The sequence below is a fragment of the Schistocerca gregaria genome, chromosome 6, assembly GCF_023897955.1.
Source record: "Schistocerca gregaria isolate iqSchGreg1 chromosome 6, iqSchGreg1.2, whole genome shotgun sequence".
Classification (NCBI taxonomy): Eukaryota; Metazoa; Arthropoda; class Insecta; order Orthoptera; family Acrididae; genus Schistocerca; species Schistocerca gregaria.
The window spans coordinates 577,316,657-577,344,460 of record NC_064925.1 but is presented as its reverse complement, the minus strand read 5'-3'; the positions used below and the strand labels follow the sequence as shown (position 1 = coordinate 577,344,460).

Below are 27,804 nucleotides of genomic sequence, written 5' to 3'. Positions count from 1 at the left end.
TAAGAACCATCAAGTGTTGTAGGGGGAATTCATGCATATGGTAATACATGAGCACATGGTATTGTAGGTTGATTCCAAGACTTACCAAGCGGGAAAGCGCTGGTAGACAGGCACAATAAAATAACACACAAACACACACACAAAATTGAGCTTTCGCAACCGGTGGTTGCTTCGTCAGGAAAGAGGGAAGGAAAAGGAAAGATGAAAGGATGTGGGTTTTACGGGAGAGGGTAAGGAGTCATTCCAATCCCGGGAGTGGAAAGACTTACCTTAGGGGGAAAAAAGGATATACTCGCGAGTAAGTCTTTCCGCTCCCGGGATTGGAATGACTCCTTACCGTCTCCCTTAAAACCCACATCCTTTCATCTTTCCCTCTCCTTCCCTCTTGCGAAAGCTCGAAATTTTGTGTGTATGTTTGTGTGTCTATCGACCTGCCAGCGCTTTTGTTTGGTAAGTCACATCATCTTTGTTTTTAGATATATTTTTCCCACGTGGAATGTTTCCCTCTATTATATATATGATGTACCCTTTGATAATCTAAGTATGTAAGTAACGAATGGTATACAGAGGTATGGTAGAGAGATTGAAAGTAAAGGAGGACTCTAGGATATGAAATGAAATATTAATGAGCAATATAGGAGATTGAAGTAGATTTTTAATTTTACCGGATAATATTTAGTGATAGTATACATGAAGATGTATACTAGGGTGATGAAACATGAGGTCTACTAACAAACGGTACAGGGGAGGGCACCCAACTTTTAGTGTATGAAAAAAAAGGGCAGACAGGCAGACCAAAGAGAGGCTAACCTATACTGTGTGGGCAGGGGCACCAAGAATAGGATTGACCTGTACCATAGAATCTAGGAAGAAGAAAGGGGCGTACCTACCAGAACAGCAGAAGAAAGGTTACCCATAGGTAAGGGTAAGTACTCTGCCTAAGGGGGGAAAAGGGCAGTATAGTGATAGAAATCACATATAGGGTAGGAATTATTATTGTAAGTTTGAATTCTTAATACCTCTAGTGTTATTTAAGATATATGGATGTTACAAAGAACAGGATCATCAATTTTCTCTAGAGTTCCTCCAGACTACAGAAAGCTGTATAGGATAGTACTAGTCCGTACGAACAAAGGAAGGAGTAGAATAAAGGATTAAGGGTAAAGGATAAAATGTTTAAGGGTCCATGACAACTGGAATTTACAAGTGGAATTGAAAGGAGAGTCTTCAAAAGTCAGTGGAAAGACAAATATAGGGAGCTTATCCTGTGAAGTTCAAGAATTTATGAAAAATACATATGTATTTAGAATTATGGCATAAATGAATATCTTAGAGAGGGGGATTGTCATTAAGTATGATGTCAATGTACATATTGAATACGTATAAAATATCGAGTGTTCGAGCTAAGGGAAGGGGATCTGTATTGCCTCAAGAATTTTGACACCAATTCAAAAGACCCTCGGCTTTCCACTGTCTCGGACGCCCAATATTTCACGTACGAGAGTGAGAGACGGAAATGTGTCTTCTGCGCCACAGTTTATGTGCGTGCAGGACAGATGTGTGTTACGAGAAAACTCAAGTTGTGGTCGTCTATCGGTGCTGAGAAGTGGTGGCCACGCATGCCTTGGAAGCCGTATGTCCAGTACAAGGAGTAATCAAGGGTTACTCTTTGGCAGTAGAATAGTAGTGACTGCTGGGAACAAATGAAATATGTTTTATTTAGAGACTCATACATACACTGTTGTCTGACTTAGTAGGAGCAAGAACTGTTTTGACAGCTACAGAGACCATAATGATATATGTTACATACTAACGTTTTACAGACGTGGTTAATTTACAGTAGTGCCTCGAGAATTTCGGGGTAAATTATAGAGACACTCGTATTTCAACCATCTCGAACACGTTATTTTAGAGATAAGTGTGGTAAAGTAGAACTATGTCTACTGCCCCACAATTATGTGTGCACAGGACGGATGTGTATTGGACGGACGATCGGCGTGAGCAGGTAGTCACTGAGCCCGACTAAGAAGTAATACGTACTGCCCACGGAGTAAACGCATCATACTCTGTGAGGTATAAAACATTATTGGTGTGAACATTTGAAGGTTGTTGAAAGAAAAGAAGATACTTTTATTCAATCATTCTCTCACTTACTCTCGTAAAGCACAGAGTTGTCATGTTAAACTTTGAGATATTTCTGAATGTATTAATTGAAAAAGTAATTAATTATTTCCGATGTTAAGTAAACGTACAGGAACTTAATAAATATTAATATTCATATGTAGAAGGATCGAGAGACTCTCAGTGGGTATAGTTGCTTCGTCCACTTGAATTTTACAGTAGCTGTTGCATAATTGATCCACTAACTGCTAAAGTAAATCGTCACGTCAAAACAGCCAGTGCGACCAAAGTGAGCAGGACACGAAAAGGAGGATTTTTTTTTTTTTTTGGAAGAAGATTGAGATAAGAAAAAGTTGAGAGTTGCCATAGCAACACATAATAACGAGATGAAAAAAATTGGTCTGCAACATCCGATCACGAAGATTTGTTTGTGGGGAGGAAAAAATTCTCACAAATCTAGTAACCAGCCGATGCCCACGCAGTACCCAGCCAAAGCCGACGCAGTAATCAACCGACGCCAATGCAGTAACCAGCCAAAATCCGACGCAGTAACACACCATCATTGCTGGTTGCTGTTTGAGTTGCCAACTTCACGCCCAATGACGCCGACGCCACAACCAAAGTGTGACGCTGCCAGCACCCGTGAGGTTCACTGGTGCTGTTTCTATACCTTAAGCTGAGGTAATAGCAATTTGAATGTAAACTAGGGTGGTCATTATTTAAAGAGGTGATTTTTTTTATGATCATGAGATCACGAAAGGTTAGGACTATGGAGAAGGAACAACAACCTACAGAAACTACAGGACCAGCCATGACCATGATGGTGAACAAAGACATACTAGGTTTGTCTGAAGTAATAAGCTTAATCAAAGCTCAGAGTATTCAATTAAATGCTATAAATGCTCAGAATGCTTCGCTAAATGAAAAACTTGAAGCACATGGTGAAGCTTTAAATTCTAAATTTGAGGTGTTAAATGATAAACTGGAAAATTTATGAGCAGATTTAAAGAACAAATTAAGTAATTCTTTAACAGTACAAATGAATCAAATGTTTACGGACTTTAACCAAAGACAGGAGGAGCAATTACATAATTTGACTATGAAACTAGAATTTGACATTGAAGACAAGTGTAGCAGTGTAGAGTTGGAGTTCAACGAAAAATTAGAATCTTGTGAAAATGTTTGTGATGTTAAATGTAATTATGTAAGACAGAAAATGAATATCTTAAAAGAGAGCACAGATCGACCTAAGGAATTAATATTGATTAATCAATTGAAAATTCCAGGTATTAATGTACGAGCTGTCAATTCACGAATAAACAATATAGAACAAAATTTTAAAGAAAAATTAGCCAACTTTGACATTATAAATGTAAGTAGTCTGGAGGAAAAATTTGAGATAATTATAGATCGAGAAATTACAGAGAGTATAATCTTCGGAAACATTTCAACTGTTGCTTTTCCAATCCTAATGATGCTAACAAGGTTATAGATAACTTTTGCAAAGAATTCAAACTTGTCCAGGACAGATTAGAACATCGAACAACTTTACTTAATGCTGTGTTTCCTAGTAAACTGGTAACTGTTTTGTTGTGGGGACTTTCACACGAAATTTGACGTAAGTATTGGTCCGTAAGAAATCAAGTGAGGTTAATTTCAGATCCATGGGATCCGGGTGGAGTCACATCTGTACCCCAGGGATGTTAACATTCTGTGTTAACGGGCGGAGTGACGACCGTCGGTTTTGAGTTGGGTTTGGTGTTACTTCCACATCAGTTTTCCTACACTGAATTCCCTTCAAATCTTCGACTATTCTGTAATCTATTTATAACCTCTTAAACTATCCTATCATATTAGTATTTAAGTAACCAATTATGACTGCACAGTTATGACTAATTTAAGGAGCCACTGTAAACAGTGACTTCTAAGCATGAGGTAAAACTAACAGAATAACATTCTAGGAGAAGATATAATATGATGATACTGTTTAAGAAGAATGATATCTAGATGACATAAAGTGAACAGGGTATTTTATGTGTATATAAAATATAAAATGAGGTGACTAATGAAATAACTATGTTATCATAGTGTATAATTTTCTATTTTTATGGAAGATTTATACCTTTTTGAGATGTAATGCAAAGGGCAGGGTTTATATTGACTTTGAAAGGGGTGGGTAGTGTAGGTACAAACATGACTAACACTACACATATACGCCACGTCTTTCACACAAGCCTAGCAGTCAAGTGTGACTGATACTTCACCATTTGCCATTCCATAGGGTTCGGTATGATCTTTCTTTGGGGGCTTCAAAGGTAAAGGTGAGAATGTCCGTTCTGCAGGAGACATTTAAAATCGTACCTCCTCCGGCTTCTCACTCAAGTACCAGCAAAGCGGGGATCCTCAGGAAGGAGGGTGGGAAGGGTTTCCTGACTTTGGGGCTATCTTCTTTCTCTTCCTCAACCTTAGCAACCATTTCTACTTTTTCCTTTCTTACTTCTCTTATGAGTATCAGTCTATCTTTCCCTCTGTCCATATGCCCATAAGCATAAACACAGTGAAACACACAGATACAAAGGGAAAGAGTACAGTTTAAGATGATGTAAGAACCATCGTGTGTTGGAGGAGGAAAATTGTGCACATAGTAATAGGTATGAACACATGGTTATGTAATTTGATGGTTCCGCGTTACATAAAGGTATGTACAGAAGAGTGTTCATGGTCATGTGCAGAGATATTTATATAGGTAAGAACAGAGTATCCATGTTTATGAGGACAGTATTACATCATAGTAGGTGTATGTTGGAGGAGGAGGAACATCTGGTGGTTCGTTATGCTAGAGCGTATACTTAAATGGACTAAATTGGTGTCAGTTTAATGAGTATTCTGCCGAATTGTGTGTGTGTGGGGGGGGGGGGGGGGTCTATTGGAAACTGAGGACGAAGAGAAATGAAGGACTCAAGAAAGGGTTAAAGGAAGTATTGTGAAGCAAGTGTGAGGGGTAAAATAGGTTCCTGGTAGTTTAGAATCATAGTGTACATAAATAGGTATACTAGGGCAATGGACTATGGACTATTAAGCCTACTGAGGAAGGATAAGGAGGGTGCACCTAGAACTGATTGGATGGAAAAGGGCAGGAAGGCAGATGCAAGGAAGGAGTAAAAGGGCAGTATCGTGACATAAGTCACACATTTTGTAGAGATTATTCTGGTACGTTTGAATTCTTGTTCCCAATCGCAGTGTTATGTTTGTGTGAAGTTACATGTGTTGAAAAGAACACCTTTATTTACCCAGGGTCCCTCCAGATTGTAGTAAGTAATGAATAAATCCACACTTAGAGAAAGTAGCACGCAAAGTAAGAGCAAATAACATCGTACACTTGGGTAATGCACACTCGGAATTTACAATTGGAAAGGGAACAGAAAGATCCTTGTCCTTACAAAGTTTAAATTAACCAAAAGTTCCATGATGTATTAAGTACACAATTGATAAAAGGAAAACTGTTGGAACCATAAAGTAATGTTATATAAATACAACACTGATGTACATAATGAACATGTATAAAATATCGTTTGAGCTAAGGAGGGGGATATGTAGTGCCTCGAGAATTTTGGAGTAAATTCTAGAGACACTTGTATTTCCACCATTTTGAACACATATTATTTTAGAGATAAGTGTGGTAAAGTAGGACTATGTCTACTGCCCCACAATTATGTGTGTACAGTACGGACGTGTATCGGACTGATGATCGGCGCAAGCAGGTAGTCACCGAGCCCGCCTAAGAAGTTACACGTCCCACCCAATGTGTAAGCGCATTGTACTCTGGGAGATATAAAATATTATTGGTGAGACCATTTGACGGTTGTTGACAGAAAAGAAGAGACTTTTATTCATTCATTCTCTCATTTAGTGCCGTAAAGTCGAGACAGTTGTCTTGTTAAACTCTGAGAGATTTATAGACTGTATGTGTAGAAAGATGATTGTAATAGCTTCTGTCAGACCGGAAGGTGTCCAACTTACGAGAAATGTTTAGTGTATGAAAACTGTTGTGTGTTATGAAATATAGTGAGATTGAACTCAAAGTATTCTCGAGTGCACTGAGTTATTTAAAAGTATAGAAAATTCCTCCAGAGTAGCATCTATTCTTCAGAGAAGCAGCTGGGCAGAATATCACAACTGACTATCCTGGAAGAAGATCGGTGAAGTAACTCCAAGTAAGTTCGACAGCCAAGAGGGAGTGTGAGTCTTGCACACCAGTACTACAATGCCACCCTTAATCACAGGAAACTGCCAGATTACGAGACTTGAAAGCGCATGTGAAACTTGTGTGGTTGTTTTATTGTGGAGAAGAAAATATAGCAAAGTTGATGTGAAAGTATTCTGAGAGTAAGAAATCATTTCAAAAGCAGAGAAGTAGTTCAGTATTATTTCCCTAACCAGAAAAAAATCTTCGGAGAAGAAGTATCTGACACACATGTCTGTCCTAAGAAGAAGATCGGTTACACACAATACGTAAATCACCCATGAGAGATGTGTGAGTCTTGCACCCCAGTACCACACCGTCTCCTGTCGTCAGGAAAACATTAGAGATCGCAGATTGAAAGTGCATGAAATTGTTCACACTTGCCAGATGTCATCTGAAAGGGTGTCACATTTTAACTGAAGAATTAGAAATGAAAAAATTATCTGCAAGATGGGTGCCACGACTCTTGACGCTGGATCAAAAACACATGAGAATGGACATACCGGGACAATGTTTGGCCTATTATAGGAGAAACAAACAATTTTTTTCACTGTTTTGTGACAACAGATGAAACTTGGGCGCACTACTATACCCCAGAGACAAAACAACAGTCAAAGCAGTGAAAACATGCTGATTCTCTGATGCCACCAAAGAAAGTAAAGCCGATTCCTTTGGCGGGAAAAGTCATGACAACAGTGTTCTGGGATGCAAAGGGCATTCTGTTTGTAGACTGTCTCCCCACTGGGCAAAGAATTACTCGAGAATACTATGCTAACTTCCTGGACAAATTGCAAAAAAATATATGTGTAAAAGGGCCAGGTTGAAAAGGAAGGAAGTCATCTTTCATCAAGACAATGCGTGTCCGCACATATGTGCCACCGCCACGGCCGAATTACACAAACTAAAGTATGAATTGTTGCCACACTAGCCTTATTCATCTAATATGGCTGTGTCAGACTTCCACTCTTCCCAAAACTGAATATTTTTCTTGGTGGACGGAGATTCACTTCAAACGAAGAATTGATAGCCGGAGTTGACAATCATTTTGCAGGCCTGGAGGGAACTCATTTTCGAGATGGGTCAAGGCACTGGAACATCATTGGGCCAAGTGCATTAATCTACAAGGAGACTACATTGAAAAATTAAAAAAAGTTTCAGTGATGTAGGTACCTTTTTCTATTCCGTTCTGAGAACTTTCCAATCCACCCTCATAGTGTGCAACAGACTCTACATTTTATTGTACCACATACCACCTTTCCCTTCATTCAGTTCAAGGTTAGTGTGTTGGAAAAATACTTTCCACTCTGCACATATTGTTATTATTTCGAAAGCTTCTATTCTCTTCTTGTCCAAACTATTTATCATCCATGTTTCATTTCCATGCATGGCTACACTCCATACAAATACTTTCAGTAATGACTTCCTGACACTTAAATCTATACTCGATGTTAACAAATTTCTCTTCTTCAGAAACGCTTTCCTTGCCATTGCCAGTATATATTTTATATCCTCTCTACTTCGACCATCATCAGTTATTTTGCTCCCCAAATAGAAAAACACCTTTACTACTTTAAGTGTCTCATTTCCTAATCTAATTCCCTCAGCATCACCCGACTTAATTTGACTACATTCCATTATCCTCGTTTTGCTTTTGTTGATGTTCATCTTATATCCTCATTTCAATACACTGTCCATTCCGTTCAACTGCTCTTCCAAGTCGTTTGCTGTCTCTGACAGAATTACAATGTCATCGGGGAACCTCAAAGTTTTTATTTCTTCTCCATGGATTTTAATACCTACTCCGAATTTTTCTTTTGTTTCCTTTACTGCTTGCTCAATATACAGATTGAATAACATCGGGGAGAGACTACAACCCTGTCTTACTCCCTTCCCAACCACTGCTTCCCTTTCATGCCCCTCAACTCTTATAACTGCCATCTGGTTTCTGTACCAATTGCAAATAGCCTTACGCTCCCTGTATTTTACCCCTGTCACCTTCAGAATTTGAAAGAGAGTATTCCAGTCAACATTGTCAAAAGCTTTCTCCAAGTCTACAAATGCTAGAAACGTAGGTTTGCCTTTCCTTAATCTTTCTTGTAAGATAAGTCGTAAGGTCAGTATTGCCTCACGTGTTCCAGTGTTTCTACGGAATCCAAACTGATCTTCCCCGAGGTCGGCTTCTACCAGTTTTTCCATTCGTCTGTAAAAAACTCGCATTAGTATTTTGCAGATGTGACTTATTAAACTGATAGTTCGGTAATTTTAACATCTGTCAACACCTGCTTTGTTTGGGATTGGAATTATTATATTCTTCTTGAAGTCTGAGGGTATTTCGCCTGTTTCATACATCTTGCTCACCAAATGGTAGAGTTTTGTCAGTACTGGCTCTCCCAAAGCCGTCAGAAGTTCCAATGGAATGTTTTCTACTCCGGAGGCCTTGTTTCAACTCAGGTCTTTCAGTGCTCTGTCAAACTCTTCACGCAGTATCATATCTCCCATTTCATTTTCATCTACATCCTCTTCCATTTCCATAATATTGTCCTTAAGTACATCGTCCTTATATAGACCCTCTATATACTCCTTTGACCTTTCTGCTTTCCCTTCTTTGCTTTCCATCTGAGCTCTTGATATTCATACAAGTGGTTCTCCTTTCTCTAAAGGTCTCTTTAATTTTCCTGTAGGCAGTATCTATCTTACCCCTAATGAGATAAGCCTCTACATCCTTACATTTGTCCTCTAGCCATCTCTGCTTAGCTATTTTACACTTTTTGTCGATCTCATTTTTGAGACGTTTGTATCCCTTTTTGCCCGCTTCATTTATTGCATTTTCATATTTTCTCCTTTCATCAATTAAATTCAATATTTCTTCTGTTACCCAAGGATTTCTACTAGCCCTTGTCTTTTTACCTACTTGATCCTCTGCTGGCTTCACTACTTGATCCCTCAAAGCTACCCATTCTTCTTCGACTGTTTTTCTTTCCCCCATTCCTGTCAATTGTTGCCTTATGCTCTCCCTGAAACTCTGCACAACCTCTGGTTCTTTCAGTTTATCCAGGTCCCATCTCCTTAAATTCCCACCTTTTTGCAGTTTCTTCAGTTTTAATCTACAGGTCGTAACCAATAGATTGTGGTCAGAGTCCACATCTGCCCCTGGAAATGTCTTACAATTTAAAACCTGGTTCCTAAATCTCTGTCTTACAATTATATAGTCTATCTGATACCTTTTAGTATCTCCAGGGTTCTTCCATGTATACAACCTTCTTTAATGATTCTTAAACCAAGTGTTAGCTATGATTAAGTTGTGCTCTGTGCAAAATTCTACCAGGCGGCTTCCTCTTTCGTTTCTCTGCCCCAATCCATATTCACCTACTACGTTTCCTTCTCTCCCTTTTCCTACTACGGAATTCCAGTCACCAATGACTATTAAATTTTCGTCACCCTTCACTATCTGAATAATTTCTTTTATTTCATCATACATTTCTTCAATTTCCTCATCATCTGCAGAGCTAGTTGGCATATAAGCTTGTACTACTGTAGTAGGTGTGGGCTTCGTATCTATCTTGCCCACAATAATGCGTTCACTATGCTGTTTGTAGTAGCTCACCCGCATTCCTATTTTTCTATTCATTACTAAACCTACTCCTCCATTACCCCTATTTGATTTTGTGTTTATAACCTGACCAGAAGTCTTGTTCCTCCTGCCACCGAACTTCACTTATTCCCACTATATCTAACTTTAACCTATCCATTTCCCTTTTTAAATTTTCTAACCTACCTGTCCGATTAAGGGATCTGACATTCCACGCTCCGATCCATAGAACGCCAGTTTTCTTTCTCCTGATAACGATATCCTCTTGAGTAGTCCCTGCCCGGAGATCCAAATGGGGGACTATTTTACCTCCGGAATATTTTACCCAAGAGGACGCCATCATCATTTAATCATACAGTAAAGCTGCATGCCCTCAGGAAAAATTACAGCTGTAGTTTTCCCTTGCTTTCAGCCGTTCGCAGTACTAGCACAGTAAGGCCGTTTTGCAAAACAACATTCTAGTATGTGCCATACAAATGCTTCAAGCAATCTTTTTCACTGAAAAAGTGTAGTTTCCCAGTATTTTGGCAGTAAATTAAAGCCTTTCATTTGCTTAACCTGTAGAAGAGCCTATGAAATTGTTATATTTTACATCCACATATTCCATTACTCCCAAGTAACAGGAGTACTCCGATTGCGATTCCTTAATGCTCTAATGAAAGATTGCTATATTTTTACATTTTGTGAAGTGGGCAACTATACACTTCATTCTTGAAGATGCTTGTTTTCAATAAAGGGGCTGGTGTCACAGGTCAGAGACAACTTGTAAACGTACATACATACATTAACCCTTGTCCTGAAAATGTATTCGTGATGTGACAATGCTTCCAATGCATAATTTTAAGTGCCCTCTGGCTACTACTCAGCAGCAGGTCATAAAATGTAAGTAAATTTGAACAGAAAATCTTAATGAAACATATAGCAATGAAGAGAATTAGGTTGGTTTTATATTCACTCTTACCTGTCAGAACAACCTTTCCAGACACAAAGATGAGGAGGACAATTCTTGGTTTGACCATTCGATATATTAGTCCCGGAAAAAGCTCTGGCTCATAGCTGAAACACACAATAAAGCAAATGTTATTCCCAAAGGAATTTAATATATCTATTTAACCTCCCATAATATTAGACATCGTACCTGCTGAACTGCCCATGTGTTAAAACTAAACCTTCAAGCCTGATGGGAAACTTAACATCACAACTTCCCACCATATTTTGAATTTTAAAATCCAAAAATTTGGCCTGCAACACAATATTTCCTTAAGGATCAGTACATATCCTACTACATGCTAGGCATCTTATAACTGTGACAATGATGATGATTAAACAGTACTACTACTACTACTACTACTACTAATCATAGTAATAACAACAATAACAATAAATAATAATATTACGCACTGAGAACCCAAGCTTCTGGATGATACGTGCATACTTTCTTGCTGCCAGTCTTGAATCATCTTCACTCTTTGCACCTGTGCATACCATTTTTCCAGAACTAAATATTAAAGCGGTGGTCCTTGGTTCACGAATTCTCATGATTACTGCAGCAAAGCGTTTGGGATTGTATTCAGCATTTCGTGCATGCAGTGCAATCTTTTTAAGGTCCAGTTTGCAACCAAGATTTACTGTCGATACAATATTCCTGAAATTAGTTTAATATTACTCCTCGAGTAGAGTATAAACGTCACAATCCACTGTACATAAATAACATGCTACTTACTGAAGCTGTGGGACAATTCCAGGATCAGCAGAAGCAGGAGTCATCGGTGTCATTGGACCAGGAGTTGCAGGCCCAAGACTAGCTGGTGGTGCAATCTGGCTTGATGGTGCAACCATTGGCGACATGAGATTTTGCTGAAAAATGAATAATGGTTGTCATACCTAATATGTCAACTAAGGAAAGACAACAAAGGAAGATAGGTTCATGCAAAAATGAAATAATTAGAAACATAAGTTGGAACATTAGTTTCACAGGCATTTTTCTCACTATTATCAGCAATTGGTAAATATGTGGAAAAAAAAACTCTGAAAATAGCATAAATGCAACGACTACAACTAACAGAACTGTAAAGATGAGAAACAAGTTTAAACTGTCTCAGAATATTCAGCTGACAAGGAATAAGTGCCAAAAATATTATATACTTACATGATACTCTTTTTCCTGTTAATATTGATGATATAATCTATTCATTGTTTTTGCCATCATTGCAGTAAGATTTAAGTTTCTCTAAGGGCATTCTTTAATTTGCACTGTCAAAGCCTTTAACAGAGCACAAAAAAATTTGGTTGGTCATATGCAATTCTTGTGTTGCATAGTTGGAGCAATAGTAAATGGTATGTACGACAGAATCGTCTTTACGACACCCTAACTGTGATTCACTGTCAGACCCAACGGACCCAAACAAGTACAGAGGCATAGCCCTCGAAAATACTCAATTCAAGTTGTTTTTAAAGATAATCACACAAAAAAATCCAAGCCTCTGTGGACAGCCATCTCCCAGAACGACAAATGGATTTCAGATCAGGAAGATCAACACTTACAGCAGTCAGGCTTCTTCTAAACAACATCGACGAGATATACATCGCGAGATATACATAGGAGGGAGCAATATACTGCTTGACTCTTCGGTGAAGGTATGGTCTCGAAACTTTAACAAAAGCCCGTACCGAGCTACTGAGCGTCTCTCCTGCAGAGTCTTCCATTGGAGTTTATCTATCATCTCTGTAACACTTTCGGTATTACTAAATGATCCTGTAACGAAGCGCGCTGCTCTCTGTTGGATCTTCTCTATCTCTTCTATCAACCCTATCTGGTACGGATCCGACACTGTTGAGCAGTATTCAAGCAGTGGGTGAACAAGCGTACTGTAACCTACTTCCTTTGTTTTCGGATTGCATTTTCTTAGGATTCTTCCAATGAATCTCAGTCTGGCATCTGCTTTACCGACGATCAACTTTATATGATCATTCCATTTTGAATCACTCCTAATGCGTACTCCCAGATAATTTATGGAATTAACTGCTTCCAGTTGCTGACCTGCTATTTTGTAGCTAAATGGTAAGGGATCTATCTTTCTATGTATTCGCAGCACATTACACTTGTCTACATTGAGCAGCAGAGGATAAAGTAATTTTCACATCTGTAAAAGTAGGTAAAAAGACGAGGGCTGCTAGAAATCCTTGGGTAACAGAAGAAATATTGAATTTAATTGATGAAAGGAGAAAATATAAAAATGCAGTAAATGAAGCAGGCAAAAAGGAATACAAACGTCTCAAAAATGAGATCGACAGGAAGTGCAAAATGGCTAAACAGGGATGGCTAGAGGACAAATGTAAGGATGTAGAAGCTTATCTCACTAGGGGTAAGATAGATACTGCCTACAGGAAAATTAGAGAGACCTTTGGAGAGAAGAGAACCACGTGTATGAATATCAAGAGCTCAGATGGCAGCCCAGTTCTAAGCAAAGAAGGGAAGGCAGAAAGGTGGAAGGAGTATATAGAAGGCTTATACAAGGGCGATGTACTTGAGGACAATGTTATGGAAATAGAAGAGGATGTAGATGAAGACGAAATGGGAGATACGATACTGCGTGAAGAGTTTGACAGAGCACTGAAAGACCTGAGTCGAAACAAGGCCCCCGGAGTAGACAACATTCCATTAGAACTACTGACGGCCTTGGGAGAGCCAGTCATGACAAAACTCTACCAGCTGGTGAGCAAGATGTATGAGACAGGGGAAATACCCTCAGACTTCAAGAAGAATATAATAATTCCAATCCCAAAGAAAGCAGGTGCTGACAGATGTGAAAATTACCGAACTATCAGTTTAATAAGCCACGGCTGCAAAATACTAACGCGAATTCTTTACAGACGAATGGAAAAACTGGTAGATGCAGACCTCGGGGAGGATCAGTTTGGATTCCGTCGAAATGTTGGAACACGTGAGGCAATACTGACCTTACGACTTATCTTAGAAGAAAGATTAAGAAAAGGCAAACCTACGTTTCTAGCATTTGTAGATTTAGAGAAAGCTTTTGACAATGTTGACTGGAATACTCTTTTTCAAATTCTAAAGGTGGCAGGGGTAAAATACAGGGAGCGAAACGCTATTTATAATTTGTACAGAAACCAGATGGCAGTCATAAGAGTCGAGGGGCATGAAAGGGAAGCAGTGGTTGGGAAAGGAGTGAGACAGGGTTGTAGCCTCTCCCCGATGTTATTCAATCTGTATATTGAGCAAGCAGTAAAGGAAACAAAAGAAAAATTTGGAGTAGGTATTAAAATTCATGGAGACGAAGTAAAAACTTTGAGGTTCGCCGATGACATTGTAATTCTGTCAGAGACGGCAAAGGACTTGGAAGAGCAGTTGAACGGAATGGACAGTGTCTTGAAAGGAGGATATAAGATGAACATTAACAAAAGCAAAACGAGAATAATGGAATGTAGTCAAACTAAATCGGGTGATGCTGAGGGAATTAGATTAGGAAATGAGACACTTAAAGTAGTAAAGGAGTTTTGCTATTTAGGAAGTAAAATAACTGATGATGGTCGAAGTAGAGAGGATATAAAATGTAGACTGGCAATGGCAAGGAAAGCGTTTCTGAAGAAGAGAAATTTGTTAACATCGAATATAGATTTATGTATCAGGAAGTCGTTTCTGAAAGTATTTGTTTGGAGTGTAGCCATGTACGGAAGTGAAACATGGACGATAACTAGTTTGGACAAGAAGAGAATAGAAGCTTTCGAAATGTGGTGCTACAGAAGAATACTGAAGATAAGGTGGATAGATCACGTAACTAATGAGGAGGTATTGAATAGGATTGGGGAGAAGAGAAGTTTGTGGCACAACTTGACTAGAAGAAGGGATCGGTTGGTAGGACATGTTTTGAGGCATCAAGGGATCACAAATTTAGCATTGGAGGGCAGCGTGGAGGGTAAAAATCGTAGAGGGAGACCGAGAGATGAGTACACTAAGCAGATTCAGAAGGATGTAGGTTGCAGTAGGTACTGGGAGATGAAGCAGCTTGCACAGGATAGAGTAGCATGGAGAGCTGCATCAAACCAGTCTCAGGACTGAAGACAACAACAAAACAACATTGAGATTCAATTGCCATTCCCTGCACCATGCGTCAATTCGCTGCAGATCCTCCTGCATTTCAGTACAATTTTTCATTGTTGCAACCTCTCGATACACCACACCATCATCTACAAAAAGCCTCAGTGAACTTCCGATGTCATCCACCAGGTCATTTATGTATATTGTGAACAGCAACAGTCCTATGACACTCCCCTGCGGCACACCTGAAACCACTCTTACTTCAGAAGACTTCTCTCCATTGAGAATGACATGCTGCGTTCTGTTATCTAGGAACTCTTCAATCCAATCACACAATTATATTAGAAACAAAGATTCCAAGACTTACCAAGCGGGAAAGCGCCGGCAGACAGGCACATGAACAAAACACACAAACACACACACAGAATTACTAGCTTTCGCAACCGATGGTTGCTTCTTCAGGAAGGAGAGGGAAAGACGAAAGGATGTGGGTTTTAAAGGAGAGGGTAAGGAGTCATTCCAATCCCGGGAGCGTTTTCCCCCAAGGGAAGTCTTTCCGCTCCCGGGATTGGAATGACTCCTTACCCTCTCCCTTAAAACCCACATCCTTTCGTCTTTCCCTCTCTTTCCTGAAGAAGCAACCATCGGTTGCGAAAGCTAGTAATTCTGTGTGTGTGTTTGTGTGTTTTGTTCATGTGCCTGTCTGCCGGCGCTTTCCCGCTTGGTAAGTCTTGGAATCTTTGTTTTTAATATATTTTTCCCATGTGGAAGTTTCTTTCTATTTTATTTACACAATCACACAATTAGTCTGATAGTCCGTATGCTCTTACTTTGTTCATTAAACAACTTTGGGGAACTGTGTCAAATGCCTTGCGGAAGTCAAGAAACACGGCACCTACCTGTGAACCTGTGTCTATGGCCCTCTGAGTCTCTTGGAAGAATAGCGCGAGCCGGGTTTCACACGACCGTCTTTTTCAAAACCCATGCTGATTCCTACAGAGTAGATTTCTAGTCTCCAGAAAAGTATTTATGCTCGAACATAATATATGTTCCAAAATTCTACAACTGATCGACGTTAGAGATATAGGTCTATAGTTCTGCACTTCTGTTCGACGTCCCTTCTTGAAAACGGGGATGACCTGTGCCCTTTTCCAATCCTTTGGAACGCTTCGCTCTTCTAGAGACCTACGGTACACCACTGCAAGAAGGGGGCAAGTTCCTTCACGTACTCTGTGTAAAATCGAACTGATATCCCATCAGGTCCAGCGGCCTTTCCTCTTTTGAGTGATTTTAATTGTTTCTCTATCCCTCTGTCGTCTATTTCGATATCTACCATTTTGTCAACTGTGCGACAATCTAGAGAAGGAAACACAGTGCAGTCTTCCTCTGTGAAACAGCTTTGGAAGAAGACATTTAGTATTTCGGCCTTTAGTCTGTCATCCTCTGTTTCAGTACCATTTTGGTCACAGAGTGTCTGAACATTTTGTTTTGATCCACCTACCGCTTTGACATAGGACCAAAATTTCTTAGGATTTTCTGCCAAGTCAGTACACATAACTTTACTTTCAAATTCATTGAACGCCTCTCGCATAACCCCCATCACACTACATTTCACTTCGCGTAATTTTTGTTTGTCTGCAAGGCTTTGGCTATGTTTATGTTTGCTGTGAAGTTCCCTTTGCTTCCGCAGCAGTTTTCTAACTCGGTTGTTGTACCATGGTGGCTCTTTTCCATCTCTTACGATCTTGCTTGGCACATACTCACCTAACGCATATTGTATGATGGTTTTGAACTTTGTCCACTGATCCTCAACATTATCTTGAGACAAAACTCTTGTGTTGAGCCATCAAGTACTCTGAAATCTGCTTTTTGTCACTTTTGCTAAACAGGAAAATCTTCCTACCTTTTTTAATATTTCTATTTACAGTTGAAATCACCAATGCAGTAACCGCTTTATGATTGCTCTTCACTCGAAGTTGCAGAGAATCACTGAGAAAATAGACGAATGGTGCAGTGAACACAAACTACACATAAACATAACAAAGACAGAAATGGTAATTTTCAGAAAAGGAGGCAAAACACGCAAGAATGCGGAAATCAGCATCAGAGGACAAAAAATAAAAATCTCATCAGACTTTAAATACCTAGGGGTGACATTACAACCAACAGCCAAATGCACCACAAAACATACAACAGAATGTGCAGCCCAAGCAATAATAGCAATACAGGACATCAAAAACATCTGCCTACTCAGTCTAGAAACAGCCATGAAATTATTCAACACAAAAATCTTGCCAATCCTGGCCTATGGGATGGAGGTTATATGGGACCACCTGACAGGAAAAAAAAAAAAAAAAAAAAAAAAAAAAAAAAAAAAAAAAAAAAAAAAAATCTAGAAACACTAGAAAAGCTAAAATCGACATATCTATAAAAAAAAAAAAGAAAAGAAAAAAAAAAAGAGCATTGGGTCACTCAAAGACAACAAGATCTAGACTAGTGTACCTGCTAGCGAGAGAGACATTCCTAATTGAAGGCATCAAACATCGATATATGATGCCACACATCATGGCTTCCAGAAAGCAACTGAAGGTTATGGAGGACAAACAAGAAAAAATATGGCTGGAGTTCTATGGCACCGAAGGAATGATAAACCGCTCATGGACAGCGCCAAACTTCGAGCTGCGACATGTTGTAACTAGACTTGCTATTCATGGCTTTCATCATCTAATCTGCAAAAACAAAACTTATCACAACCCAACCACAATATGTGTATGTGAACTGTGTAATAAAGCCTGTGAATGATATCACATAGAACTGTGCAGCAAAAGAGTGAAATCGATAAATGAATATGCAAAAATGTAAATGTAAAATGTTAAGCAAAGTAACTCTATATGGCTATTTGGCTGCAATTTTATTAAATAAATTGTCTCATTTTTTCCACAAATGCAGGTATATTTACAATTTCATTGCTTTAAGGCCTAATGTTCAATGTGAAATACTGATTTTAAAAATGAGGTCTATGCCACACTTCCACAAGGATCTAATATCAGAATATTTTACTCTGTAAAAATATGAAAATGTTGGATTGTTGATGTGACTGGGCACAATCACTGAGTGAGAAAAGCTGTGCTAAATATTTTGCTCAAAATGTGATAAAATATCTGCAAGATTTGAATTCAAGTGGACCATACTACTCAACATCTGTTTTATTAGTTGATAATACAATCACATTATTTATATTTTCAGGTAAGATTCATTCATTCATATAATTTTTGCCCTTATGGACAGTGTTTGAACTCAAATATCTCATTATGACACAATTTTCATTTCTTTCCTTTCTTCCTTTTCTCTTCCCAAAATCTCTTCATCCTTTGATTATGCTCTTGTTTCCTTTGTTCCGTCCATAATGCTCCCGTCTGTCTCTTCTCATTTACCATAAATTTGGTGTTCCTAATTTTCTTCATGAATTCCTTTCTGTCTTATCATTTCTTTGTTGATCCCCAGCTGCCTTGTGTCTTCCTTAATTTCATGATATCAATTTGTTTAAAGGCCTGAATGTTTTACTACATCAAAGATTCTCTTTGCAAGTCTGGTTTTGTCCATTTTCTGTATGTGTCCGTAGAAATTTAGTCTGCATTTTCTGATCATGTCTGTGAGTCTGTCAGTGTGTTGGTATAGCTCATTGGTAGGTCTTTTCATCCATATGCCATCTTTGTGTATTGATCCGAATATTTTCCTGAGAATTTTGGGTTCCATTTTTTCTGTCTCTATAATGCCTTATGCTTCAATTGTGGTCGTTTCTGATGCATATAGTACTTCCGGTAATACAAATGTTTTGTAGTGTCTAGTTTTGGCCTGTATTGATATGCTTTTCTTATAATAATGTGACCATGTGAGTTTGTATGCTTTCTGGAGTCTTTCCTGTTCGTTCTATGCTGGATGCCTTGTTTGATCCACCTATTTGTATGTATTCCCCTAAATATTTAAGTTTTTGAACTCTTTTTAGGGATCCCTACATCGTTTGCATGATGTGTACATTGTTGGTTTGTTGTTCCATGTATTGAGTCTTCTCATACGATATCCGTAGACCTGTTGTGGCAGCTATTTCATGTAGGTGTTCCAGTGCTTCCTTTGCCTCCTGTGTGTTATGACTATGTCATCTGCAAATGCCAGATATTTTATGATTGTTCTTGTTTCACAAGTTCTTCCTAGCTGTATTCCTTTAACTTGTTCTTCCCATTGTTTGACAATTTTGTCTAAGACTATGTTAAACAGGATTGGTGGAGGCCCATTTCCTTGTCGGACACCTGTGTGTATCTGGAAAGGTACCGAAATTTCAACCATGAACTTAATCTTAGAGGTGGTGACTGTGAGAATCTGTTGTGTGCCAATGTGTAGTGTTTGCAAAGAGATTTTTAAAAGCTCGTACTCTTTTCAGATAAGATATTAAAAGCAAATAATGAACTGGCTTCCAGCTAATGGGTAGCTCTAAACAGCAATGATGCAGATCCACAAGATATTCAGTGTTTCACATAGTTCTGTTAGAAGTAACATTCTTCTTTCTTATGGCAATGCCATGGTGTATGAAGTGGAAGAAAGGAAGGGGGAGAAACGAAGGCCATTCTTCCACAGAAAGATTTGCTTTTAATGTATGAAAGTCCACTTAACTATAAAAAGCTGCTGTCATGATGCACTAACATATTACACTGAAAATCTCTTAACAATTATGCCATGGTATCCATGTAGTGCACAATGACCTTCCCTCTCCGCCCCTCCACAGCACTTTAGGGATGAAGTATGACAGTTCACAAAATTTCAAAACCCCCGTCACACTGATGACGGCATCAGCGAGGATGGCAGGCAGATCTTCAGCCAAACTAAGGGGTGCCGTAATGTAAGCACACAAAATACTCAGAACCGAACAGCACGAGTATGAGTGAGGCACATCTACAACCAGGTCTGGACTGCACATAATCATGATCTGAAAAAAAAAAAAAAACACCCTATAAAACTGCATCCAGGACCCATCAGCAGCCCACACCTTTCTGCTGAGGAATTTCAGAATATTCAATGATTTGACACACCCTGTTTGCAGTCTTTCAGTTGTGAAAGCCAGGTTAATTTCGTGTCAACTAGTAGGCCCAAAAGGCGTACACTGTCCATAAAGTTTAAAATACTGTCCCTTATTGTAAACTTTGGCTGGTTAAAACATCGACAACAAAAATTAAAATTGATGCATGTAGCTTCTCTGGTGAGAACTTAATATTAGTTTAATAGGACTATTGAGCCATCCTCAGGAAACAGCTGACTAGTGTCCACAAGGGACACTTGTCCTTAGATAATCAAACATTATAAGGAGAGATACGATCTATCTGCACACAATGTTGAGCACCAAACTTGTTTTTTAACTTTGTAAATTACACTTCATACTATGGACAATATTAAATACAATAAATATTTAAACTACACAATATTAGACATATGGTCCACTGAACTGCTGCTGATTCCATTCCCCAGCATAGCAACATCAGTTGTTGTCACAGGCACATTCCTGTTGCTCAGAAATGGCCTACTGACTGTCTTTCAAACGTTTGCCCTGTGAAACAGTCACCCTTGTAGTCTTCTGTCAACCACCATCAATGTCAGCAGGTGGATCCACACTGGGAGGTGGTCACTGGAATGTAAATCTGTGGCCGCTCCCCACCCAAATAAGTCTGCATGATGTGGTGGGGAGCAAAAACAGAGGTCGGCAGTGAAAGATTACTGTAGAAAAGTGTGTCACCTCGACAGAGTTCAAAAGGCTCTAAATGGATAAGGTGCTCGATAATTCAACACCTGGGGCGTGTGGTAGCCAAGCCCCATAGCACATTATGTGCACTGTTGTTACCAGTGAGGAGAGATGGGTGGGGGAGTGCCTGTAAGAGCTCTGTCACTGCACCTGCGTCCAACGGATAGCAAGGTGAAAGATATAAAGAACACATTATGTTCTTAGTGTGAGGACTTCCACTGCAACTGCACGTATGACCTTGGTAAGAGGACAGGAGTGCTATCTGTCATCAACGAAAACAGCCACCATACTCTTCTCCCCGTCTCCTATAGGATTGTCCTTCCTGTACAGGTGGTAGCCCTTAAAGCTGGTGTAACGGTAAGCAGATGCAGAACTGTCTCTCCCATGCCAGAAGCTGCAATTCTTTCAAATGTGTTTGATATCCACTTAAGTTCCACTGCAATTCCGTAGTCACTGACTAGAGATGGACATCCTCGTCCTCCTCTCTAAAGGGCAGTGATTTACCTGAGAGGAATGGGGGAACATTAGATGGTACCCATATCTCTGGTTCCTCCATGTGAATATCAATAGCCTCAACTGTAAAATCAAAATCGAAAAATAGATGATTTAGCTGTGACTATCGTCGATTCTGAATTACTTTGTTTGGGACTTTTTCCTTACTTATGGGAGGAGTTGGTTGCATGGGTAGAGGAGATGGCTTAGTGGAACTCAGATGGCGTGCAGTGGTATCTTGCTGATGTTCAAAGCCCATCCTTGATGACTTCCGAATCGCTTCTGTGTCAAATGTAGTTTTTTCCCTGCTGGTACACTGACAAGTGCATGCGCTCATACTTGAATCTGTGGTCTGGGTTTTTGTGGTGGCATTACACTTTGCGAATGGCTTCTTCAGAACCAACATGAAATAAGTAGCAAATGCCAAAGTTTGCATAGCTTGGAAAGCTTTATTACTAGAGCACGGATTTTTAGGTCATAAAAAAGTGTTTTAGGCGACTAAAATAGGCTCCTTCAGTAGTTCATTTAGGCTATATAAAACCTAAAATAGGCTCTAATAAAAATGATGCAAGGAAAATAAAAATAAATTAAAATACACAGTGCTGACAGTATGAACATCTTATTAGTCATTAAAACAAGGAGAATGAATATTTACACAGTTACAGAGCACAGCAATCTACAATATTAATGTTGAACATAACTCCAAATATTTTTGAGTTCCTGCAAGATAAAAATCTCCGTAAAAAAGATGTGGCAATGGTTTAATCAATACATTCATAGTTTCACATATTCTGACCATAGTTGGCTTCACAATAAACAACCAAAATCTTTTCTAGGTTTTCTAGTGAAAAACTGTGGCACTTATCAGTCAGAACAGATTTATACGCTGAAAAAGAACATTCTACATCAACAGATGTGACAGGGGCGCACTTTATTTTTGGCACATGTTGGACAGAAATGCTGCAGTCAGAAGTGCTGGATTTTCCACTAAGTATGTCGGCAACTGCACACAACTCCTTCAGGCCAGTGTTCTTCTGCAAAACCGTTAGCATTTTTGCCCGTACTTTTTCCCCTACTTCACCTGGCACTTCATTAATTTTCATTTTGACTTCTTCAAGCAAAGAAATATTGTCATAGATAGGTCTCCCTGAGCCTTCTAATTGTGAAATTATTCTTGCCATGAGTGTGTAGTGGGTCCTAATGTAAGATAAGTCCCATTTTAAAGAAGAATCTTTGAGTACCTCCATTGCTTCAGTTATGTATGCAGCATCCTCCGGTATATTTTCAACCAACTTCTGGACAGCTGAGTGATGTGTATTATAGTATTCTGCTGCTATCAACCACATGCCCCAGAGGGTGACAACAGGCTCTGGCAGCAATGGGACATCTGGAAGCTGTTCTTTGAATGACTGTTTTCTTGGTGGAGCCTTAACAAAAATTTTCTTCACCATAGACATTAATTACTTTAGGAAATTGTAGCCTTACTTGCTCTGCTATGCGGTTGATCCCATGCACTACACAAGTTACGTGCAGCATTAATGGGTAAAATATTTTTAATAGTTGAAACGCTGCTATCATATATGCAGCAGCATCAGTGACGGCCAAAAGCACCTTATTCTCATCCATTACGTTTGGCACCTTAAGCACATTGTTTACAAACTGTGCTATTGTTTGTTGGTTAGTTTTAGCAAGCTGTTTTGAGTAAATCAAATGAGCCCTGGATGGAGCATCTGGATCTAGCTTGCCAATAATCAGGTTTGCAATGCAATAGCCAAGACCGTCAGTAGTTTCATCCACAGAAATCCATATACAAGATTCTCCAACATCTTCTCGGATTCTGTGCAATGTAGCATTGTAAGCTGAATCCACATAGTTCTTACGTAAAGTTGACTCTGCAGGAATAGACTGATGGCAGTACTTCTCAAGAAAACTTCTGAAAATAGGGTTTTCTAGTTTCCGAAAGGGGATGTTTGCTGCCACAAGTGCATGACACAAATCACAGCAGAACTTGTTTTTTTTTTTTTTTTTTTTTTTTTTTTGGAGGATTCACCAGATTTATTGGTTACAATGAGTTTGTTTCAATTTTGACTTTCGCTCAACATTAGATTTATGTGCGATTCCATCTGCATGCTGAGCCAACTAACCTCCTTGTTGCATGCTTGGCAGAAAAAAATTTTCCCATCTGTTGTATAATGCGGAAAATCTTGCAACCACTGTTTAGAACATCAGTAACACTTAACACGTCAGTCGCTACACAATGTACTGGGAAAAAGTGAATGATGACTGTACTTGTTGCTGGACATATGGCACCTGACAGATAGCCGCCCCTTCTGAACAAGCGAATGGAATCTACTGGTGCTTCAGATGAAAACATCTCACTACTGGCAAATTATTTTTCGAACCGGAAAATTCACATATAATACCTTTCACGAAAAAGAGTAGTTTAATAGGAGTGCCTGTAGACAGCAGCGAGAAAGTGAGTGAATGGCAGTAATTTAGCTATAGAGGGCGTCTACGATTAACACTGTGATTTTTGAATCCGTGCTCAGCTTAAGGTCTACGAAACCGTTTCTTTGCGAAAATACACAGCTGGCCAGAATCCTACGAACGAAATATTTTCAAATATAGCATTTAGTGCTCCATGTTCAATCTAATGTGTAACTCAAATCTTTGACCAGTTCCCATTCGCTCACCGAAGTTAAGCACTGTCGCGCTCGGCGCGTACTTGGATGGATGACCTTTCAACTGTGCCGAGAGGCTGTTGGTAGTAAGGCAAGCAAAGGAATTGCAAACAGTCTGTAACGACCTTCACCTTCGACGAGACGTAAAGCCCTAAGTTACTTCCTTTTTCTAATCTTTGAAAACACAAGAACTCTGTCAGATTAACAAAATAGGTACTTTTTAGGATTTTGATGCCGAAATAGGCAAAATTAGGCACCAACGTCGAAATACGCAATTTTAGGTCCTATAGAACCAGCAGTATTCAGTTTAGTTAGTCATGAAATGCATAAGTACCAACTAATACGCAAATTGGAGCTTAGGAAAAAAAAAAAAGTTTTAACCTAAAGATCCGTGATCTATTTTTTACATATGAACAATAAAACACCTATAAAGAGTACTTGGTATTAACAGGGATAGCGATATAAAAAAATAAAAAAAGACTGAAGTGTTAGGCAAATACGAAGCATGAGCGCATATCAACTAGCCACTTTGCTGCACACTGGGCAGAAAATATTTTTTTCCATCTGTCGTATAGTGCGGAAAAACTTGGAGCCACTGACTTATATGATCAAATAGGCACTTTTTATGATATTAAAGCAGAAATAGGTAAAAATAGGCGCTAATGTCGAACTAGGCTTTTTTAGGTCCTATAGAATTGACGCTATTAAGTGTAAATAGTCATGAAACGGATAAGTAAAAATTTTTATGCAAATAGGAACTTAGGAACAAAATAGGTTTTTACCTAAAATCCGCAGTCTATTTACTACCTTTGCCTTAGGGTATGTGTCTCTTAACTTTCAAGTCTTGTATTTTCCTTTCTTCATTACACCATCCAGGCTCTCTTTGTTGGGTACACCTGTCCCAGCAGGAGTAGACTTGGGTTGAGGTCGCTCCACAGGAATCCCATGAGCTGCCAGGGAAGCTGATATCAAACCAGGAAGAGCTGCACAAGCCTTATACAACTGGGGGAGGGGGCAGATGTTCCAGAGCAACAGCCATTCAGCCCATTTGCATGCAGCATAAAACCAGTTCAGGCAGTGACGCCAAGCCTACCATTCTCTGAAACACACAGTGTTCCATTGTCACACCTAAATATGGTCCCTGATGTATGCCCAGAGTTTATGGTAGAAGAGGTCTGGCAGTGCTGGCCAATCCCCAGCTGGGAAACGTGGAGATGCTGTGTCCGTACCCAACCACTACCGGCAGAGCTCCCAGGAAAAAGAAATAGCCCTCCCTCCCAAAGCCGTGGGAGACATGCTTTCCGACCCATATTCTGAGGCCATAACTGGCTTGTGATGTAGAGAATTAAGGGCACTCATGTAGTCGGAGCAAACAAGGAATTTAGCAGTTGCAGCACATCTCACCTGCTCTAGTGCCCTCAACATTTTGTATAATGCAGTGCTGAACACTGGGAAGCTTTGAGGCAACCTGATCTTGAGAACACAATCAGGAAAAATAACAGAGAAACCAAGATAGTCCCTGTGTATATATTCATCTATATATACATACCCCTCACCAGTGACTCCAGCTCACACTTAACATGGTTCCAAAACAGCCTACTGCTTGTGGACGATTTGAGATGGATGAGCAACAGTATGGTATGCTCATGAATTGGAAACAGCAAGGATCTTACATGTCTGATGGACAATGAGGAGTTGCTGCCAGATGGTAAGTGGCAGATCCCCAGTCTCTTTACCCATATTGGGCCTGGTCCTGTGAGCAACTGTGACCAATATGATCACCTCATGGTGAAATCCATCAGTGATCTTCAGGTAAGAAGGTCTCACTAATCTGTGCACTGAGCACCCATAGTCAGAGTACAATCTAACAAAATCCCTGTAAAACTGTAGCAGTCGTACCTTGTCTGCCCCCCCAACACCTGCGGGTGAGGTGATATTCAGTGATTTCTGGGTCCCTCCCTTCAGGTCGTTTAGGTGAGGTAACCATGACTGTTTTGAATAAAAAATGAGGCCCAGAAACCTCACAAAATCTTCAAGTTGAAGGACTATGTCTCTTATATGCAAGTCAATTAAATTAAACATACAACGAGAATGATTAAAATTCACACACAAACACACACACACACACACACACACACACACACACACACACACACACACACACACACACACCTTATCTCTTCACTGTAAGTTGTAACTTAAGAGTCACTGTTGCGGTGTTGCAAGCGACGAGAATGATTAAAATTCACACACAAACACACACACACACACACACACACACACACACACACACACACACACACACACACACCTTATCTCTTCACTGTAAGTTGTAACTTAAGAGTCACTGTTGCGGTGTTGCAAGAACCAAAAACCATAAAATTTTCCACAAATAAGGATCACTGCGTAGGGCTCCTTAACAAGGACATTTTCCCATCTCCTGCCCAAAACTATTAGACAGCATATCACCAACTTCGACACTAAAATAGTGTTTAGATAAGAACTCAGGTGGGCACAAAAGCCCGACTGGTGCAGCTGTGCTAGAATACTGGGCCTCCAAGCCATATCGTACACCTTACTGATGTCAAAAAGTGTTCCTGTACAATGTTGTTTATGTTGGGAAAGCTCTAGCAGGGTCACATTGTCAACACTGACTGACGTCTATTCACTTTAACAACTTTTCTACATAGCTTGTTAAAGCAATGCTCTGGTAATTACTGGGACATGTTTGGTCTCTTCCTGGTTTGAGGAAAGATATTGAACTTGGCTCCCTCAATGAATTGCGAAATTGTACTGTCTGCCATACTGAGTTAAAATATTTTAGCAGAAATTTTTTTTAACAGCATTCACAAGTTTCACAGCATGCTGCGCTGTATTGGGTGCAGTATCACAAGTATTAGACATTGCTGAATCCAGCTCCCACATTGAAAAAAGGCCACAAACCTGGCCCGCATTGCTGAGCGGCATTCGTCAGTCCACCTTCTAACATGGCCTGAGGACGTAAGGGTGGATAAGTTGGCTGCATGGTGAATTACACTTGTGACATGTGGTCCACCCATTTCTGGATGCTCCCCCAGTTTAAACATAGCTATACGGCTGAACAATGTCCAGTTTGTTCTGCTTACCATTCATCTTGGCAGCTGCCTTTCAAGAACTGCTCCATCTCGTAGATGCATCTGGTTTGGGAAGTGGTCACTGGAATGAAAGTCATCAGTAACTTCCTGGAAGGAGGGGGGGGGGGGGGGGGGGGGGGGGGGGGGCAGAAAGAGATGACTACAGCTGAGGTTGACTCATTAGCAGAGTTGAAATGAGTGAAATTGCCCATGTTGATGGTACACAGCTCCTGACACATCATGAGGCTCCTTAAAACTCGATCCTTGGAGCAAGAAGAGTTTGAGCCCCATAGTACTGCTATGGCACAGAATAATAAGAGGCTGTAAATTAAAAATTTTTACTAAAACTCATTAACATTGCCACAGGCAAAATCAAGTCATGCCAAAGACATGAGGCAGAAACAAGAAGACAGCCATTACGTCACAAGGCCCTCAACACCTGCTGAGGGAGAATATGCATTCAGCAGAAAGAAGACTGTGACAGAAAACCAAAGGAAGTGAGACAAGCATATTTGTTAATTCATAAGACACCCTATCGCTTACACAAGAGCACCCAGTGAGGAACTGACACAGTAGTTAACAATCATTAAGTGAATATAGCAGAATAAGGACACATGTGGTCATTACGGACCAAGTCTCATGTCGCAGCCTCATGCTAGCTCCCTTTAAATACTCAAGTATTCTATCTCTTGTGATGAGCTGATTATTGGGATTGATG

General features: G+C 39.7%; 1 protein-coding gene across 1 annotated transcript in view; it reads right to left on the bottom strand.

Moving 5' to 3' along the window:
• Positions 1 to 27,804, bottom strand: part of LOC126278415 (TATA-box-binding protein) — a 55,551-nt gene that overhangs the window by 8,350 nt on the left and 19,397 nt on the right. Inside the window, exons 2-5 of the mRNA XM_049978523.1 lie at positions 11,677 to 11,810; positions 11,355 to 11,598; positions 11,092 to 11,195; positions 10,915 to 11,009 (exon numbers count right to left, since the gene is read on the bottom strand). Coding sequence (XP_049834480.1) covers positions 10,915 to 11,009; positions 11,092 to 11,195; positions 11,355 to 11,598; positions 11,677 to 11,810 — 577 coding nt within the window. The remainder of the gene's footprint in view (positions 1 to 10,914; positions 11,010 to 11,091; positions 11,196 to 11,354; positions 11,599 to 11,676; positions 11,811 to 27,804) is intronic.